This window comes from Ictalurus punctatus, chromosome 19, assembly GCF_001660625.3.
Source record: "Ictalurus punctatus breed USDA103 chromosome 19, Coco_2.0, whole genome shotgun sequence".
NCBI classification, from domain to species: domain Eukaryota; kingdom Metazoa; phylum Chordata; class Actinopteri; order Siluriformes; family Ictaluridae; genus Ictalurus; species Ictalurus punctatus.
In genome coordinates this window covers 13,043,938-13,058,224 of record NC_030434.2, presented here as the reverse complement: position 1 = coordinate 13,058,224, position 14,287 = coordinate 13,043,938, and the positions used below count along the sequence as shown (strand labels likewise).

At 39.9% G+C, this 14,287-nt stretch overlaps 1 protein-coding gene across 2 annotated transcripts in view; it reads right to left on the bottom strand.

The window, feature by feature from the left end:
- Positions 1–2,193: 2,193 nt before the first annotated feature.
- Positions 2,194–14,287, bottom strand: part of gramd4a (GRAM domain containing 4a) — a 58,491-nt gene continuing 46,397 nt past the window's right edge. Inside the window, exons 15-20 of one of the 2 annotated variants that reach the window (XM_053688197.1) lie at positions 13,710–13,727; positions 9,718–9,862; positions 9,539–9,632; positions 8,135–8,225; positions 7,974–8,042; positions 2,194–7,597 (exon numbers count right to left, since the gene is read on the bottom strand). In XM_053688197.1, the coding sequence (XP_053544172.1) occupies positions 7,499–7,597; positions 7,974–8,042; positions 8,135–8,225; positions 9,539–9,632; positions 9,718–9,862; positions 13,710–13,727 (516 nt within the window). In that variant the 3' untranslated portion in view covers positions 2,194–7,498. The remainder of the gene's footprint in view (positions 7,598–7,973; positions 8,043–8,134; positions 8,226–9,538; positions 9,633–9,717; positions 9,863–13,709; positions 13,728–14,287) is intronic. The other variant, XM_053688198.1, reaches the window with a different exon arrangement.

Below are 14,287 nucleotides of genomic sequence, written 5' to 3'. Positions count from 1 at the left end.
CATACCCCAGCATGTCAGGAAGTTGGGGTCAGAGCGCAGGGTCAGTCATGATACAGCGCCCCTGGAGCAGACAGGGTTAAGGGCCTTGCTCAAGGGCTCAACAGTTGCAGCTTGGCAGTGCCACCACCAGCTCTGTCTATGACTAGACTTTTGTCTGATGAATTCACAGCGTCTCAGGGACACCTAGTGTCTGAGAAATGAACACCCGATGGCAAATGTGTGAAAATATTGATTTGGTTTTATTATATTAGATCATCTGTGTAACTATTCAGTTTCCATTCTGATTACTGCTATTGATACAGAATATTACTCTTAATAGACGCAACAAGCCTGTAAGGTTTAAAAAACGGACTGAATTTAAACCTGGTAATCTAATGTACAGGGTGAATGTATGACTGTGACTTTTTTTATATTTATGTTTTCTTTTTGTTTTTTTGTTTATTTATTTTACTTCAAAGGACTGTAATCTAATCACCATACAGAGTGACAATAACTAGTTTATGACTAACTTTAGTGACCTCTAGTGGCAGCAGCTGGAAGGACATGAATGCACAGCAAGGCATCATTGTTTTAGGAAAATTTTACATGGACACATTAATGAAACATTTTAGAATGTTTATTAGACATTATCTGGTAGCAAGATTCAGATCCAAACCTTGTCCTACTAATCATCATCTGGAAAAGTTGCATAATTAGCTGCAGCGCCTGGAAAAACTCAATGATTCAGGATAGGTGTGTGACTGCAGACTACAGACTGGTGTAATAACTAGTGCATGGTAGCCAGCTAGTTACTGTTAGCAGTAATGATAAATAACATTAAACTTTAAGATCAGGACACTCAGGACACCTCTTATGTCCATATATGGACTGAAGGACACTTAAGGACACACAGTCAGTGGTCGGAGTTTTGCTCATGTAAAAGTGGCGGCTTGTACCTTGTTTTCCTTGTACCTTATGGTGTGTTTACTAGTGCTGAAGATTAGTGACGGCTCCGACTGGTAGTGCTTCATTTATTCTCCACACTCACCCCTTGTGATGAGCAGATTCAGCTCCAGTTCCCTTCATGCACCTTTCCTCCTATGATCAATGCACAGGACTGTGGGACCATACTTAATTCTGGATTTTCACATAGAACGCACAATAATATTAATGCAGGAAATCATACTGTATGTGTCAATTCATATTGACAGTGCATGGCTGAATTTACAGTTATTTAAATATATTTGATCAATGACAATGTAAAGTTCCATCTATCCATCCATTTTCTGTACCGTTTATCCTACAGGGTCGCGGGGAACCTGGAGCCTATCCCAGGGAGCATGGGGCACAAGGCGGGGTACACCCTGGACAGGGTGCCACAATGTAAAGTTATTTAGTTAATTAAAAGCTCGTGCAAAATGGCACTGAGCCGTTTGGGAGCTGAAAGAATTGGCTCTCATTGGTGAGCTGAGCCAAATGATCTCACTCACTGTAGCTATAGAGAGATGGAATTCCCTTCACTACCTCTACAGTGGCAAGGTACCTACAAAATAAATAATGAATCAATAAAATTCAACTAAAAAAAACAAAAGTCAAGTTTAAAAAAAAAAAATAATTCTTAACTTTAAATATAGAGCCAATTTTTTAAAAGAGCCCAATTTAAACAAGTGAACTTTAAATGAAAAGAGTCCAATTTTAACTCTGACTATTTTTATTTCAAATTTACTGTTAATCCATCCATCCATCTTCTATATTGCTTTACCTACAGGGTCGTGGGGGAACCTGGAGCCAATCCCAGGGAGCATCGGGTACAAGGCGGGGTACACCCTGGACAGGGTGCCAGTCCATCACAGGGCACAATCACATAGACATTCACACTCCATGGACAATTTTGGAAATGCCAATCAGACTACCATGCATGTCTTTGGACTGGGGGAGGAAACCGGAGTACCCGGAGGAAACCCCCACAGCACGGGGAGAACATGCAGACTCCGCACATGGCTGTGGTGGGAATCGAACCCCCGATCCTGCCGGTGTGAGGCGAACGTGCTAACTACTAACCGTGCACTACTTTACTTTTTTTTTTGTACTTTCTTTACTTTTTTTTTTTGTTGGGTTTTGGATGCAAAACCCAACTAAATTATGGGCTTTGGCGATGTTTACCATCGTATATAAGAGACTGGAATTTGAAAACAAAATAAAAGTCAGAAAACATCCTTTAAATCTTATTTACTTCCATTACAAAACATACACCACATTATGATTTTATAACAGACACACACTTCTTTTCAAAAACAAAAATGTGGTTCTAATGTTACGCCATTGCACTGAATATAAACCCCTTTTACTTCTCTTCAATCATCCTTTTACTTCTGCGACATAAATAGCATAATAACAACTCGCACACCTCGACAATATAAACGTCTATTTCTTCAGTACATTGTGTGTGTTAATCTTTATAAAAAAATATTCAGCAAACATTTGCACACAGTTAAAACAAATATATCAGTTAATACACAGTACTGTGCAAAAGTTTTAGGTACCCTATTTTTTTCTCTAGTACAAACTTTATTTTATTTAATGACGTCTAAATTATCGAGTCAGTACAAAAACATGTTAGATTCCCAAACATTAGTTTTCTAGCACAAAATTAAATGTTACAGAAAAATGTTTGTATGTCAGTAAAGAAAGCAGCAAATTTCATAAGAGACACTTTTCAGACAACAAACACAATGAAGGCTGCTGGGTTTTGCTGCAGAAATATGAGCGACGGTCAAAGTCTCCAGAAGAACCGTGACTGGTTCTGCAAGATGCTCAATAACACTTACAGCTCATTTCCTTATAAAACTGCACTCATTGTACCGGAGACTACTATTTTTATTATTGACTTTGTTTCATTTACTACTGTTTACTGCACTTTACTGTATTTTTTTTTTTTTTTTTTAAATGTAGAAACATTTCATTATTTTTGAAGGCATCTTTGCTCTACCGCATTTCTTTGCATGTGCCTAAGACTTTTGCACAGAACTGTATATATAACTATCACACCAGTGTTAAGCACAGAACTGGAGAGACACAGTGACAACCAGTGACCATCCAACAACTGCTTTCGCCTCCGTTCTCATATCCCTGTGGGTTCAAACTGAGGCAAGACATGGATTTAAATCAAACCTTCATGTAAACATCTGTTTTACACAGAGCATGGCTAATAAAAATAAAAATAAAAATAAAAAGAGCGCATGAGAGAGAGAGAGAGAGAGAGAGAGAGAGAGAGAGAGAGAGAGAGAGAGAGAGAGAGAGAGAGAGAGAGAGAGAGAGAGAGAGAGAGAGAGAGGAACAAACCAAGAAATATTTGGCAAAACTAGTGTTCAGACAATACAATCTGTGCTTGTTTAGTGCAAGTGCAGGACAACTCTGACCAGAAATGTCCGATTAAAAAAAAAAAGAAAAGAAGAGTTAAAAGCTTTGGGACGTTTATATGGACTCGCTTTATAGACGCTTTCAGCGAAAGTGTGCAGAAAATGAACCAAGCTTCCATCTGAGCATGTCATGGGTTAAAGGTCTTCAGCGTGGGTCTGTTCCAGTGCTAGGATTTAAACTCGGAACCTTCTGCGAGCATTGACTGCTCAAGTTTCATATTACTGTACTTTCAATGACGTACAGCTGACGTCAGTGACCAGAATAATCAGGAGCAAAGTGTCAAATAATTCTCCAATGAAAACACAACAACAGATGTGACATTTGCTCGAGCTGAATATTTGCACTTCGACACACAGGGTCATACACACAGGTCTTAGTGACTCGCTCAGTCTGTTATAAACATATGTGACCTATGCCATCATTGTGAGTCACTGTAACCCAGAAGCACATTTTAATACATTTGGCGTAAAGGAAGTCTCGGCTTTATGCCCTGGTCAGGCTGATGGTGGAGCTACAGCCTATCCCAGGAACATTGGGCATGAAGCAGGAATGCACACCCAGTCCATTGCAAGGCACCGCACACACACACACACACACATAAAACACTAGAGGCAATTTAGAGTAGCCAGTCCACATACTAGCATGTTTTTGGGCAAAACTACACACCGACAGTAAACCGGCTCGGGGGGGAACCGGGGACTCTATAGCTGTGAGGCCTCAAAGTGTGCGGTCTTAGTTAGACAATTAAATCAAGCATAAAGAGGCGTTAACACTTTTCAGACATACACACTCTTCATCACGTGGGTGGAACACTGTTATTAATCATTGACTGATATCAAGAGAAACGGTACGTTTCACTGAAACGAGCCCATGGCTGTGCATTCAGTGGGTTTTGCTGCAACTTGTAAAAAAAAAAAAAAAAAAAAAATTATTATTATTATTATTTTTTTTAAAAAGGAGAAGAGGAGGATGAGAATGAAACCAATATTCACTAGCATCTGGAGATAAGTGCAGCATTCTAAAAGGTAGAAAATGCCTCATACCATGTTTGAGGGCCAATCGATATTTGTTTGAGTTTCATAACAATATTGACACAGTATGAAAGCCGAGACTTTCTCTGCGTGCCCAGAACAGCCTTCAAGCAAGCTTTTGATATAGATAGTAGTCTCTACTTAAAAATCCTATTGCGTCTCCAGATTCAAAATGGCAGAATATATACAGTATGCCGGTGGGTTGTTGAGCTGACGTTAGTTTCTAGGTCAGTATCTGGCATTGCCGTTCCCCGCTGTGAACTGATCTGGCATTCATACTTCATCTACAAAAACAAGGTGCTCAGATTGATTCAATGTTTCAAGGCTGAAAATATAGCCAGGGAGCTCAATATATTGTATGGCTTGCGAGTGAAGACCTCGCATTGAACTAAATGACACGGTGTGTGATAGTGGAAGCATATACGAGCAGAGAACTCTGAGCGTTCTGAGCGGATTCGGCTTTATGTGAGAGAGCCCACTAAAGACTGAGTTGGGTGTTGAATAGTAGAGAGGAGACAAGGAGGTGGTGTGTGTGTGTGTGTGTGTGTGTGTGTGTGTGTGTGTGTGTGTGTGTGTGTGTGTGTGCAGAAACCTCATCACTAGTGGATAAAGAGAGAGATGGGAATTCACTAGCAAGAAGGTAGAGATGTGTGGTCATGTGCGGTCTTTCTCCAACTATTCAGTTAATATAACTCCACAGCATTATTAGTCTAGTCTAGTTTTAAGCATATTCCTCATCTCTGGAGAAACTGTCAGTCTTAGCAATCATATCTGTAAGTTACAAAACTTCCTTTCTCCTGGAAAATGAGCATTCGTAGTATTAGTTTAATGACTACTATTGGTACTTTGCATAGGGTGATTAGAATACTTCTGCATCTACATACTGTAGGTTTATTCTAAAATGACATACAGTTGCAATCAAAATGATTGAACCCCCAGTGCAAATCAGGTTTATTGTCAAAATGTACAGACTTTCAGCTGTTTGCAATGAACAAATCAAACAAAAGCAAATTAAATAGTATAACACAAGGACTGCTTCAAGCGGTTTCCCCGAATTCAACTGAAAATGCAACTTATAATGATTTGTCCAGTTTCAAAATTATTCAACCCCCTGAATAGAATCCCTCACAACAGCACAAATATGCAAAACAGGTGTTGTCTCAAGCACATCTGATTCTAAACTAATCAAGGGCTTCATTAGCTACACCAGGTGTGCTTGAGCTGGAACACATGAAATACCTGAACTGGTTAGGGGTAGAAAGTACATGAAATACCTGTTCAGGGCAGAAAAAGGAAGCTATTAACGGCTGCAACCAGATTTCTGAGAAGGCAGGTTGTGAAAAACCCTCGAGTGACTGCAAAAGACCTGCAGCAAGACCTGGTGCAACAGGCACTGAGGTTTCAGTGAGCACAGTAAAGCGCGTACTAAACACAGAAGGTTTCCCTGCCAGAACTCCAAGACGTTCACCACTACTGACCCAAAAGCACAAGAAAATTCCCTCAAAATCATATAAATAAGTCACAGAAGTTTTGGGATTCTGTTCTGTGGAGCAATGAAACAAAACTGGAACTTTTCAGCACGATGGATCAGCGGTATATCTGGAGGAAGAAGAATGAAGAAAGAACACTCTGTCCACAGTCGAGCATGGTGGAGGCTCGGTGATGCTCTGGGGCTGCTTTGTATCCTCTGGCACTGGAAACCTGCAGCGTGTGGAAGGAAAGATGGATTCAGTGAAGTATCAGGAAATCCTAGGAGAAAACCTCATGCCTTCTGTGAGGAAGCTGAAGCTTGGGTGTCGTTGGACCTTCCAACAGGACAACGATCCCAAGCATACCTCAAATTCCACCAAGGCTTGGTTGCAGAAGAAGTCCTGGAAGATTCTACAGGGTCATCACAGTCACCTGACTGGAACTCCATAGAAAATCTCTGGTGGGATTTGAAGAAGTCAGTTGCAGCACGCAAACCCAAGAATATTACTGAACTGGAGGCCGTTGCTCATGAGGAATGGGCTACGATTTCTCAGGAACGCTGCCAGATCTACGCATCTCATTTGCAGAAGATCATAACAGCAAAAGGGTGCTCTACTAAGTACTAAAGGTGCTTGCCATGAAGGGGTTGAATAATTTTGAAACTGGAGAAGTCATTATAAGATGCATTTTCAGTTGAATTTGGGGAACCACTTGAAGCATGCGTTGTGTTGAACCATTTCAATTACTTTTGTTTGATTTGTTCATTGCAGACAGCTGAAAGTCTGTAAATTCTGACAATAAACCTAATTTCAATGGGGGTTGAATACTTTTGATTGCACCTGTATGATGCAACACCTCTAAACAGGTTAAAAATGTTTGAATGTTCTACAATTAAAGACCTCTAATGCTGTGATGTTTGAGATTAAAAACTCCTGACGACATTATTTATAACGGATCCGATCCAATTCACTCGTTTGATCAGTCAGTAATCCAAATATCAATCGTTTTCCTAGCTATTATCAAAAAAGATAACTATAAAGAAAGGCAGTTTACACACGTCACATTTGAAACTACACTGATTCCCTACAGTGCTACGTAGCACAGATTTGGATGCAAAAAGACATCTGAAGCACGCTGTTAATCAGTGGCGGGTTAAATGTGCTTTATGTGCATGTGTTGTGTGTTTGTGTATGCAGTGTGACAATGTAAACTAACACAAACAGGCTTCATCAGTAATTTGCAAGGTGTTAATGACCTCCTTGCACGCTCACCCGACAGGCATTACAAAGCAAAGCCTTGACAAATAAACACACAATCAGAACGGCTGCTCAAAAACACGTGTACCACATAAGTCTACATGCAGCTTTACACTCTGCTGTGTGTAGTCAGGCAGGAGAGGAGGTCCAGCCTCCTCCCCCCGAGCCATCAGTGTGAAAAACGCTCCACAGGAATGTGTTGCTGTTTGCTCTCAACCATCACGTGAGATCATCTAGCCACAGCCAACTAAACCGATCAGTTCCAGCCTGCTCATTGAGATAGGAACAAGCGAGAGGAGACAGTGAGAGAAGTGGAAGCTTCTCCGTAGGGTTAATGATGCGCTAGGTCTCGTGGCAGCCTGTGGTCACAATCTTCATGTACTGAGTGAAGATCGCCTCGAACGCCTCGTCTCTGTGGATCATGGCACCGAACACCAAGGGCTGGAAGACAGAACGCATATATGAACCAAAGCGGATGTAATCATTCGAAGCATTAATGGAGCCGTTTGTAGATGTACGTCCCTCTGCTAAATCAAAATCGGAATGAAAACATTGACGGGAGTTCCCCTTCCAACTACCTGACACAACTCCATCTGTTGAAACTACACATTCATCAGCTCAGCTTTACGGAATTAGACCAATATTGCAAGTCTAAGGTCTCTCCTAAATGATACGATTAGAACAGGGCAGAAGAGACAAATCATAACACAGTTCAGTGCTTTAGCTCAACTGACAGTCCTCAACTCATTACAGCCTGTTATCTGAGTACAGTCATATCACACGTACATCCTTTTTCTAAATAAAATCTATAGCTCACCTTCTGTGTTGAGGGCGTGGCGATAGAGATCCCCATTCCTGACCCAGGCAAAACGGACAAAACCTTATACTACGGAAAAAAAGAAATCCAGAAACAATGGTGAAACTCACACCCACCGGCTCGTATCCGAAGTACGCAAATATCTAAATGTCCTCGGTTACCTTTTGGATATCTGTGATGTCCACAAGCTTTATGACTTTATTCTTTTTGGAGGAGCCTGATCTGGAACTGGAGCTCTCAAAACACAAGTAGCTGAGAAGAACATATCGCATTAAACATTTAACTCCTAACTCTCAGGTTATGAATACTAATCAATAAGAATGTTGAATTGAATTGTTGAATCGTCGGTTATTCCTGTTATTAACAAGAAGCATGGTGTAATTTTCTTTATACATGGATACTACACGTCTAGGGATTCTGCTGAAAATGAAAACTGAAATTGTAAACGCTGAACAGACATACAGCGCTTGTTGATGACAGCGGAGATACATAAATAACTCCACACTGAACGAGATGAAAGACCATATAAGAAGAGGAGTGTTTACATTTTATGCAAATAAAATTCGTACGACAGGAAACAACAAAAAAAAACATAACAAGGAAATACCATTTTAAATGTAAATATTTCCAGTAGGTGGGATTTTGGCTGTTTGGAAACTATTCATTTAATGTTCTTATATACACTATATGGCCAAACGTTTGTGGAGACCTGACCATCAGAGCAATATGCACTCCTTCCCCAAACTGTTGCCACAAAGTTGGAAGCAGACAATTGTCTAGGATGTCTTTGTATGCTGTAGCATGACAGTTTCCCTTCACTTGAACTAAGACGCACAAAAATGTTCCAGCATGACAGCGTCCTTGTGCACAAAGCGAGCTCAATGAAGACATGGTCTGCCAAGGCCGGACTGGAAGAATTCGAGTGTCCTGCACATACCCCTGACTTCAACCTCTCTGAACACCTTTGGGATGAACCCCAGACCTCCTCACCTAACATCGCTGCCTGACCTCACTAATGCTCTAGTAGCTGAATAAACACAAATCCCCACAGTTCACGCTCCAGAATCTAGAGGAAACCCTTCCCAGAAGATTGGAGGTTATTATAACAGCAAAGAGGGTGAAATAGCTATCTCTCCAATTTTCTTATTTTTTTGCACCTCCGTGATTCATGAGTGCGAGTTGAACATGAGTAACATTCGACATTCCACTAACGTCTTCCTTTCAAAGCTTTCAGAAATATTTCAAATATTATAGTGCACAATATTCACAATGATTAGATCCACATCTAAATACATAAATAAATAAACTATGGCTTTTACAGCGGGACTAAATCTAGAATTTGATGTTCAAAAAGCACATGAGTGCGATGGTCAGGTGCACACATACTTTTAGCCATATCGTGAAATTCATATAGTAAATATTTTTTTCCAGCAAATATATGTGGATGTCTAAAGACACTATTGTGGTTTGCTTTTCAGTTTCTGGATGACAGAGGCAACATGGTTTGTCAAATTGACGAGAGAAACGACGCAACATGTTTGGTGGTTCATGAGGAGTCTTCTTACTTTTCAGTAACATAGAGCAGACCGTTGCGGATGTAGTCAGTGGGCATTTTCCGGTCCCGATTGATCAAACAGCACCTCCATCCATTCTCGCACACTGTGTAAACACAAAACACTGGCAATTATTTCAAATAACAGACCTACAGCGGAAACAGAATTGACAATCCCTCTCTTCGGCGCACCAGGGAGAGGCCTTTCTGTCTCTGGCAGGTTGAAGATCTCATGGAAGGCTCCTCTCTTGGTGTTATGTGAGCGGCCACTGTCGTCCTCTCTAGTCATTCCCGAGGGAATGGTTGCTAAGCTACCCCGCGACACCACCGGCGGGATCTGCGCACAAAAAAACCCCCAGAAAGAATTCAACCACAGAAATGACATTTTCTTTTGTATCTAAGTACAGCGTCCTCTGTTTTTCAATCGCAACCATGCTGTGCAAAGTCTTCTTAAAAAAAATAATGAATAAAGCTATAGGTGCTTGACATCTTTTCCATAGACTGTTTATTAAGATGGGCATCCAAGAAGACACAGCTCCAAATGTTAATGCGTTTAGTATTTGGGTGAATTCATGTGGGTGAGATGTGTATTCCAGTCAGTGTACTGTCCATCTAGCAGATGTACACTACAATCAACTACAGAATTATTGGCACCCTTCAAAAGAATGGGCAAAAGTGACTGTACAGCATGACTATTACACTGATTTCAAAATTCTTCATTTTAAATTCCAGTTAAACAAATGGAGAAACTTCAGACCTTCATTTCATTTATTTCTTTCTTTTAAAAAAAACGTAATAATAATTTATCCAAGTGTCTCCAACCTTGGTAGAAGAGGCTCAATGCGGTTATTCACTCCAAGAGTACAACAATCTGGAAACCAATATATCTGAAATAGAACAATGCAGTGTCTCCATATGTTTAAGCTATAAATATACCGCATTGGAAATGTTACTTATTTTATAGAGACATAGATTGATGAAGGGTGCCAGTAATTATGGAGTTGATTCGTATGAGTGTTAGTCAGTATGCTGATGATTTAATTTTATTGACTGCTACAGAGCCTGCGCTCAAGCTCTCTATTCTATTCGATTTCCATTCTCTCTAGAATATCTAAAGGGACATTTCCTACATGAAAAGGGAAGATGATAAGCCTACTCTATACATGTCTAATAGGACAGGTATATCTAAGGTCGACATTTCACTAGTTATAAGTAATAAGGGGTACTTGGACTATTCCCTATGTGCAAGATTACAGGGATACGTTTTCTGGACAAGAAGTCACTCCAAAGTATAAAACAAACCCCTGTAAACTCTGCTGCCAGAAAATTCACTTCATCATCACACATTCAGTCAATAAAATATTAATCAGAAGAAAAAAAATCAGTCGCTGTAAACAGGGGGAGAAAATATACCCCATCAACAACCAGCCAATCAGAACAAGGCGACTTGTGTACTTGCCGGTCCACACTGTTACAAAGTGTAACAATTTACCACCGATTAAAGTGATAAGTAACATCGAAAATGTCCAAAATACAATATTAACATAAGTGTTAATAAGGTAAACGTGAAGGAAAACCTTCAAGGGCTCTGTTTTAAATCTGTAGGCATTAGAGTGTGAATATGCAGTGAATATCTCATATGAAACTAACGCTACTGCTGTAACAATAATGTGTCATTTTGAGAACGTTTCTGATTAATGTATTCGTTCTGATCAGCTTTCTGGTTATTAGAACTAGGGGTGGGCATATCATGGTTATTTCAGGATCGCAATGCTCCATCTTATCATGATCATTTGTCAAGACTATTTTGCCAGGTACTGAACAGAGCAACCAAACAAATTTCCCTACTGATGAAAAGATGGCTCTCCAAGGAAATATAACCTCATAGAAAAAGAACAACACTCGCATCTTAGGCCAAAGTAACTTTTCAAACAAGTGCACTTCGCAAAAAATGTTAACAATTATTCCCCTAGTAAAAACAATTAAGCATGGATACTGTACGTTTTATTTTTAATCTAAATAAAAATGTACATCACTTCTACTAATGTCTTCAGTATTTAAAGTGCAATAAATGGAAAGATGATTGGCAGGCAAGTGAAGTACTTAATTCTGTTTAAATACTGAATGCATTAGCTGAGTTGGTTTACACTTTTATGTAACATTTTGTGAATAATTGATTCGAGTTTTATTGTTTTGGTTTTTACTGCACTTCTCTCAGCATTCTGTATACAGCTGAGGAAAAATATTTGCTACTCGTAACGAGATTCAAGTGTTCTTTTTATATCCTTTAGGTCCTTGGCCAGGTAAAATTCACAGCATCAGTGATGTCATTCCAGTGCCTACTTGTTTTCTCATAGGGAGTGCCCTTTTTTTTCTTTCCTTTTGACGTTATTGTGTTTACTTCTGCGCTGTTTCTGGCGATACTGCAGTTCACATGTGCTCCCTGTGTTATATGGATTTTGGAGCAACCTTTAGGATGCTTTTTTAGTTAAACAAATTCATTGAGTATCTCTGATGTGCCAACCTCGCCTCTGCATGTTTCACAAAGAACCATTTGTGCTATGTCTGTTGTGTAAAACTAGCAGTTCCATAGCAGGGCTGAGCCTGGCCAGTAGTTGGATGGTAGACCATCTGGGGAAAGCTAAGGTTGCTGCTGGAAGTGGTATTAGTGAGGCCAGCAGGGGGCGCTCACCCTGTAGTCTGTGTGGGACCTAATGCCCCAGTATAGTGACGGGGACACTACACTGTAAAACAGCACAACCGAGGTCCTGACTCTCTGTGGTCACTACAAATCCCAGGGCACTAATTGTAAAAGAGTAGGGGTATAACCCCGGTGTCCTGGCGCAATTCCCCCGTTGGCCCTTCTCCATCATTGCCCACTAATAATCCCCATCTCTGAATTGGCTACATCACTGTCCTCTCCACTAATAGCTGGTGTTCTGGCGCACTATAGCTGTGGTCGCTTCATCCAAGTGGATGCTACATACTGGTGGTGGTTGAGGAGATCCCCCCAATACTATGTAAAGCATTCTGAGTGTCTAGAAAAGTGCTATATAAATGTAACTATATATATATATATATATATATATATATATATATATATATATATATATATATATATTAGTCATCCATGCTGCAGCATAAATTGAGGAGAAAACCGAAGTTAATGAACTGCCTACTCTTGGCTGTTATTGGTTTGTTCATGACTCTATGAGCTACACTGGCGAGTAACGTCTGTTCATAAAACAACTTGAGGTGCCATGTCAGAGCCTTTTCTGACAATGTGTGTGTAATATCACGGTACTCACGATCTCTGTAAAAACTGACCGTGGAGACATTCTAATCATTCACGTTTGAAATCATCCTATCGCCCACCCCTTTCCAGAACTTAGCATTAACAGGCTTCAGCAAATTTAACACTTGCCCTTCTGCCTTATTCATTTGCATATACACATTCGCTTTGTTGAAGTGACTTTCAGGCACAAGAAATCAATTTGCATAGACTCTGCCATGTATTTCGTACTTTTAGTTAGAAATGCATACTGATTAGGGCAAACATGCAAAACAGATGTTATTCTGCTCATGTGAAAGACTCAATAATCTGTTGACACGGTTTTGTTAAATTTTTTTAAAGGGTGTTATCAGGTTTGCATGTGGCCCTACCATAAAAAAAAAAACTCGGAGAAAGTATTTACAATTACGCTAAAGCAAAATTTATAACATGTACATCACCTTGCTTCACCTGCTTGAAGGCAAAACAGGATCTTATAGTCTGGAAAATTCTAGAACGTTTTCCACTGAATAAATGTACATATACCTACATATGAGAATCATATACAGGCGGCTGTCTGTGAAAATGGACCCAAAATGCCTTGCACATACCTTGGATATTACGAAGTAACCACATATTGTATGTACACATGTCTGAATCAAGAAATGTAGCTGTAATATTCCAAGTTTTTTGTTGTTGTTGTTGTTGTTGTTGCTTTTTTTAAAGACCAAAAATGAATATAGGAGCTGATAAACATGAGGCATTTGTGATCCATTTGTGAACAGATACCAGCCATGGCACAAGGTGCGTGTCCATTTAAAACACATTCGCTCGCACAGACAGGTAAAAAGGAAGGTGATCTGGTGGTATCACACACGCACACGCACTAGCAAGGTCACACCAGCATCCCTACCTTCTCACACCCAGACAGCTGAGAGAGAGAGAAAGAGAGAGAGAGAGAGCACAGAAGAGTAGTGTGACACACAAACTCAGAGTCAGAGCTGCACTGCATGATGGAGGATACAGTCAGTGTCTCCTCATGATGATCTCTCTCTCTCACACACACACACACACACACACACACACACGCACACGCATATGTATACACACTAGATCTATCAGAACAAATCTCACTCTTGCCTCACAATTGTAGTATAGTATTATACTATAATAATATAGTATTATTTATGGCTATAAGGTTTTGTCTCAAATACTCTTGTAACTTAAATAAAAGCAGGTTATAGCACACCTCTGTTGTTTTTTTTTCACATTTCTAAGTGAAATATTTCTCATTTTTAATTGTTTCTATTTTCAAATGAAAAAGAAACAATGTGTGCCCTAAATGTGATCGATGTAAGTGCTTAACTGATCAAGTAAGCAGTTTAACAAACAAAAGGCACCGATCGAAGTCTTCTTCTGTGGCCGAATGTCAAACGTTGTTGGCATAAAGTGCACTACGTAGAATCTTCATAGCCAGTTAAGTCGTTTCAT